The sequence below is a fragment of the Mercenaria mercenaria genome, unplaced genomic scaffold, assembly GCF_021730395.1.
Source record: "Mercenaria mercenaria strain notata unplaced genomic scaffold, MADL_Memer_1 contig_3664, whole genome shotgun sequence".
NCBI classification, from domain to species: domain Eukaryota; kingdom Metazoa; phylum Mollusca; class Bivalvia; order Venerida; family Veneridae; genus Mercenaria; species Mercenaria mercenaria.
Window position 1 is genome coordinate 22,312 of NW_026461825.1, and position 7,153 is coordinate 29,464.

Consider the following 7,153-nt stretch of genomic DNA (forward strand, 5'->3'; position numbering starts at 1 on the left):
TTAATGTGGAATGTAATATTTTACTACCACCTGCCCCCCCCCCCCCTCATAAATTACGACTTCTACGCTCCTGATCAGCGTAAGGGAAAAGTGCGCAGTTTCATCATATGATCAACGTTACGATATTTAACTTGTGATTGCTGAAAAATACTGACTATGGTAGGCATTGTTTTCCAATATTCAAAAACTATAGCGATATTGTTGAAATATGTTTCAAAATTCCTGTGTCGGTTTTCTATCGTTTAAAATGTCTACATAAGATCATACAAGTGTTGTCGATTCGTTCTCTTACAAAATAACACTTCAAACTGCATACGGTAATTTTACGTGTTTAGTTCCGCTAGTCCAGTAGAAAGACACAAGAATTTGAATCGACACAGCCGTAAGTTCGACCTTCCGCTTGCGGTGTATGACAACAGACAATTCAAAAGTAAATTACCTTTTACGTCTAATTCATGTTTTCAAATTGATACTTGTGCAAAATCCAGAAGTACTAGTTAGGAGTGTCCTTCCGTGCATAACCTTAAACCTTTGGGAAAAAGGTAGTTAACCCAATTATTACATACTGTTTATAATAACTACTTTACCCTATCAACACTATATTAATAACTATCCTATTCTAACCCTATATAATTGTATGTATACATAACTGAGGGTACACACCAATATCTAGACAAATTAAAATATGAGTGTGACTCAATGGATACCTGGAGCGACTGTATAAATTAGAGTACGGTACATACCAGATTCAAGCAATGTAAACGAAAAGTATCTTAACCTTAAGCCTGCTGGCGGCAAGTGATTCTTTTGCGACCAGTGCAGACCATGGTCAGTTAAGTTTCAGTGAACTTACTTTCGAATAATAAATGGTATTGCCCAAATTGAATGACGGGGTAAGGGTTTAATTTATATATATTGAAACCATGGTAATACTAACCCTAACCTTTAGTCAGTATATTAAAGATATTAGACACTAAATGCGTGTGGACATGCAAGAATTTGCGTCTTTTTGCCGTGCTCTCCAGTTGATAACCACTTCCGGACATGCGCAGGAGACCACTCCAGCTCTGCAATGTGCAACATCGTTAAGGAAAATATAAATGTTTCAATAACGCGGCTTACTCATATCATATCGAAACCCTATACTCCTTATTTACACCTCATTCTGAAAAAAATCGAAAACGAGGCTCTTAACGCATCGCGTAATGTAAACAATGGCGACTGTCAACAAAGGCCTCAAGGATCCAGGTTGGAAAAATAATTTAGCAGCTATACCAAATATTTCAATGAGTGACGTGGTTTCAATCATTCAGAAACATTCTAAAGTACCGAACAAATAACTTTCAAAGGGCTACAAATTTTTCCATGGATTGTACATTCACGATATTTCAGGTATGTATTCCGGTTGGAAACGACATAAGTTCTGAACACACTCGGTGTGTTATTTGTACATTAAAAAACGCAACTTCTTTCTTTTGTTACTTCCATTTTATTGTTTTCAACATACAACGCACGAATTTAATATTAAATTTCGTTTCATTGAATGTTTTACGATCTATATCGTTACCGAAATGTAGCGCTTAACCCATTACCCCGCCCACACTCTTGAGACAGTAATTTCTGTTTAGGTTATTGTTGTTCCGTGTTATATTCTTTATATTGAAATTTGTGTATTAAGATATATCTATTTTTATAATTCCAGTTAAAGTTAATGCAGAAGGGTGCAGTGTGAGATGTAAATGCTTCAGGTCCATGGAAAAGACAATTTTCTAGCCGTAGAAAGAAATCCAAAATTTAAGTGTTAGAAATATCTTATCAAATAAAAATCTCATATAAGCGCATATATATTGAGTATACAGTTCAATGTCGAGAGTTTCGTAAAAACACGATATCCAGTTTCTCTCGTTGATTAAATGGCACTTTCTTTCATCCGTACATTTAGCTGCTAAGTGTTATATAATACATAACATCGCGCAGCTGAAGTCACTCTCATGAAAAGATTCTGAACACTCGGCATAGGCTTTTAGCAATCATGGATGTTAAACAAATCCGATCATCGTTATTATGCGGAACTTGCATATTCTTCATGCCAGGTAGCGCAACTGAATTTAGTACTGACGTTTTATATGAAATATTTTCTAGAAGAATGGATGATGTTATGCTTGAACATAAACTACTTAGGCTCGAGTTTGACGAGGCAGTGCGCAATATGGGAAATCAGGCTGACAGGATAACGAATGTAGAAGATGCCACCAACAAGATGGAAAAGCAGGCTGACAAAATGGCCAGTTTCGAAGAAGCTATCAACAAGATTGAAGAACAAGCTATCAAAATATCCAATGTAGAAGAAACCGCCAAACGGATGGAAAAGCAGGCTGACAAAATGGCCAGTTTCGAAGAAGCCATCACCAAGATTGAAAAACAAGCTGTCAAAATATCCACTTTAGAAGAAACCACTAAGAAGATGGAAAAGAAGGCTGACAAAATATCTAATTTAGAGGCAGCTCTCAACAAATTTGAGGAACAAGATGACATAATAGCCAATTTAGAAGAATCAACAATACAGATAGAAAAGCATGCTGAAAGGATAACGAGCTTAGAAGAAGCCATCAACGAAATTAAAAAACAAGCCGACAAAATTGCGCATTTAGAAGAAGTCACAAAAAAGATGGAAAAGCAGGTTGACAGAATTACGAAATTAGAGGACTGCGTCAAGAAGATCGAACACAATAATACAGAAGTAACGAATATTGAAAAAGAGGTGCAAGATCTTAACAACAAAATAGAAGATCTAGAAAGTAATACTTTGAACAATGAAAAAGCTATCTCTGATGTGACACGTCTTGCAACGGAAAATGTCCTGAAAGCCCTTAAAGTATCGGAATCGTCTATAAATGCGATAAAAGACAACGTTACGAGGCAGTCTGTTGCGGTTCGCAAAATGTTATCCGCAGAGAAAATGTTTTTACGTGGAGTAAAAAAGTCGCTTCATGACAAATTCTCAAACTTCACGAACGAGGTGAAATTACAACTGTCAACATTGAATGTTTCAGTAGAATCGCAAGTTTCCTCATTCAAAACCATTCTTAAAGTGTCTGAAAAATCTGAAAATAAACTTGAAACGCTTCAAGATGAAATGGGCAAAAAATTCGACCATCACAGGAATACATTGAACAAAACTAATGGAGAAATTCAGCAGCTGAAAACAAGAATTGTGAACGTTGAAGCAAGACAAGGTAAAAATGTTTTAGAGTCTTTCATTTTTTGTATCAAATACCGCCGCACATAAAAATGTTTTATCTCACAGTATGAATTGGTAAGACTTGAACGCGGGTCAATCATTTCATAAAATTTCTGCCAACGCATATTGTTCATATATCATATAAACTAAATTAAAAACTACCCGAAACTAAACATTGTGAAATGAAATGAATTTCGTGTTTATTCGTTTTTATTACAAATGCCCTCGGACAAGAAATTCTATATACTGTTACTAATATCAGTTATTTTATGATTGCTTTCGAGTTCCATTTTTTTTCCAGTTTCATAATGATCCATATATCACAGGCTTAAAATATGCAGAGTGCATCTGTACAATATTTAATTATAATGTAATGACCTAACCAAACCCCCACCACACCCCCATCCCCAGTCCCGATGGCTTGTCACGAAAGCCCTACATCCTACGTCCGTCGAAACGAGAAGTCATGCAGCCATGAAGAGGCTGTTTCCGGAAAGTTTTCTTACTAAGTCAGCTTCCAAATCCATTACCTACTTAACCTGCTTTACTGAATTGCTAAAAGTCTATTCTATTCTAGAGATATTTCCTAAGGGCTGATACCTACAGAGACATAAGATTGGTTCTATCTCAAAGAAGAACTAGATATATTCTAGGTGATTCAAAACAATAAGTAATTTATCGTATTATTTTTCACGCTTATGTTTGTAATGTACAAACATATAATCGATTTTGAAATGCAAAACCAAATCAAGACCGTCATTAAATAGACAAAGGCATCTCAGTACATAAGATATAGCATGTTAATGTTTGCATACATGCCATTATATTTACATGATATTAATGTCATATTTTTAAAATAAAAAAAAAATGATTTATAAAAATGTGTACAATATGTTAGTCTTTACAATTTAATATCTCTATTTATACAGGAAAAAGAGCGGCATTCACAGTAACTGGAGCATCTACACAATACAATGGAATATTAAAATTCTCGAAAGTACACCTGAACGAAGAGTCCGCCTTTGATACAACAACAGGACAGTTCACGAGTCCGTACACAGGAATATACGGATTTACAGCGAGTATCTTTGAAACTGGTGGAGATAATAATTACATAGAATGTTCTATTAGAAAGAATAATTATATTTACGCCTATATGTATTTCGAGCAGGGTTATGCGGACGGTAAGTTTGTATTAAACGGCTCTGGGGCAGCTACAGCTGCAATTACAATACATCTAGCTAAAGGAGATCGTGTTCATGTCAGATGTCCCAAGGGGCTCCTTTATGGCTCTTCATTTACTGGCTTTCTGATCAGTCCTGATCCATGAGCTTATCATATCATAATATAAAAGTGTAAATAGAAACGCAATAGGCTATAATTAGTGTTATTATTTTATGGGGTTTACATTTAATGATTCCAGTAAAGTTTCATTTTGCAACTTGAATAAGAAAGTACATCTAGCTATTTGATTCATTATCAAAGGTCATTCAAATTATATTTCATTGAAATAATACGCTACTTATTAAACATGCAGTCCAACATTTTATATTCTAAACTCTATGTTTAAAACCATTTTCATGGAAGTGTTTTATACAAAACATAGCGTTCAAAATTGTGCAAAATTAAAGGAGAAAACGCAGTCGGGTGATCTGAATTTCTAGCGCAGCATTTATATCAGTTTATTAAAGAAACGGACGTAAAACGAGGGAAGTAAACCTTGTTAGAAAAAATGGACATGAGATAAACTGTAGAGTCGCAATAAAAAAGAATATTCTTTTTTAAATAACTATAAATTTTTTTAAAGAAAAAATAATATGAAACGTTCGAAACTTGTTGCGTAAATGGGACTGGATTTGTTCAAATTGTTCAATAGTCTCAAACATTTCAATCTGAAATTGATCTCGTGGAAAGTATAAATTATGTGAATGAATGAAAAAAGCACTCTTTCGATGAAAATAAAATCTTCCTTTGTTTGTATATGATCAGGTGTCGCGTGTACATTGTAAATTTGTGTTGGGAAAAACACGTTATGTTTAAAGTGATTTTGCCGGACACTTGTAAGCTGAGAATATTATTCAGTTCTGTTTTACTCTGTAGTTTAAATTTATATTGACCCGCGTTACTGAAAAAATTATGTAAATATTGAAATATAAAGAGTTTTTTTTTTACGTCAGTGCATGTTCGTTTGAAAGACATTGATGCAGACGACAAACAACCAAGCGTATGGATGACGCTTTTCGTATTTTGACAGTAACTTCCAGAATAAGAACATGAACCTTATAAAATGTATTAATATTGCTACAGAATATGATTTGACAATGGGCAAAATTGTACCAGTGAAGCAAAAGTGATCACCCTTCAACTAGTCAGAACATTTGATTGTTAAAACATATTTTGCTTGACTACGTAACTTGTTCTTTGTTGTTTTCCCCGTTTTGTTTCTTTTTCCTTTTCAGTAGTGTTGGTTTTTCTTTCCTATCTTATTATTTAATTCAGAATCTATGTCTAAAATTCTAGCTAGTTTGTGTTTGTGTTTGTTTTTGTTTTTCTTATTCCAATCAAAACGTAAAATCTGCTTTTCAATTTATTTCACTCGGACATTAACGGACCGATTTCTAATGTTTGTAAAACTTGTGGTCCAGTCCTTTTGTATGAGAGACTTTGTTGAGTTTCAAATTGTCTCCCTTATTAGATTATGTCCAAGATAATAAATTGTAAGTAGGTCCCATCATTTGGAATCCTGTGACTTTATCACTGTTTTGCCTATGAGGTATATCAATTCTAAGGTATGAGATATCTTGCATTTTTGTTAAACTATGCAAATTTACCGAATGTGTGTATATATTGATGTACAGTAGTAGTATATGTCTTACTGTTTGGCTGTTATTTGCTATTGTTTCGTATATAATCATTAACAAAATGGAGATAGGTTTAATACTCAATCAGACACTTCAAAATGTTTAAAGAGTCTTCTATCTCAATAATGTTTGTACAAAGCCACTGATAATATGAATAATTATATTGGAAATGTTGACTGCTTTTTGTTGTATTTGAGCAAATATATTGTGTTTCATAAATTGGCTTATGTTACATCTATGCCTGTAGTTCAGCAAATTGAGTGCTATTAAAGCATTCAGTTTATTTATACTCTCAACCGGAAAAGTTACCTTGATAGTGGCAGTTAAATTTTCTGAAGCTATGTTGAGTGTTTAGTTCGGTGAACAATATTTATCCAGGCTACATGGTCCTACGTCTGGTTTCATGTAGTGAGATGCACTCCACATCAGCCCCACAACCCCACACCCAAACATTTCAAAAGTGTTTCAATGTCCTGCGGGAAGTAAATATATGCAGTGTTCCTGCAGTCAATACCAGTGTTTCTCTGTTCTCCAAAAGTAGCTGTCAACTTCTTCACATGAACGAGAGGGGAATGATGAATGATTTTAGACCTTAATAGGGAAAACACCTCGGCGCCAGAGATCGAACCATCGATACGTCATAATGATGATAGATATATACGAGTATCAATTTAAGAACTATTCAATGACTACGATATGTACCTTCAATACCTAGTGAGATAAAAATTAATTGTTATTTTCAAATCCAAAATCTATGAACATGCCACCGCCCCACCCGCTAAGAAAGAAAAATCCTTAACGTCCAGTTAATTGTATACCTTTATTACCATTACCATGATTGCTTTCTACTGTCTTTAGAAAGCGGTCGTTATTAGAAATACCGTAAACATATGATAATTGAGCCACGCCAGGAGAAAACCAACATAGTGGCTTTGCGAGAGCAGCCTGCGCATCGCACAGTCTTGTCAGGATTCATGTTGTTCGCTAACAGTTTCTCTAATTGCATTAGGCTTTGAAAGCGAACAGCATGGATCCACGCAGAATGGTCAGC

The 7,153-nt window shown here is 34.6% G+C and overlaps 1 protein-coding gene across 1 annotated transcript; it reads left to right on the plus strand.

Moving 5' to 3' along the window:
* The first annotated feature begins 1,977 nt into the window (after positions 1–1,977).
* On the plus strand, positions 1,978–6,321 carry LOC128553273 (uncharacterized). Its single transcript, XM_053534403.1, has 2 exons — positions 1,978–3,236; positions 4,171–6,321. The coding sequence occupies exons 1-2, from the start codon at positions 2,033–2,035 to the stop codon at positions 4,569–4,571; spliced, it is 1,605 nt and encodes a 534-aa protein (XP_053390378.1). The 5' UTR covers positions 1,978–2,032; the 3' UTR covers positions 4,572–6,321.
* The last annotated feature ends 832 nt before the right edge of the window (positions 6,322–7,153 follow it).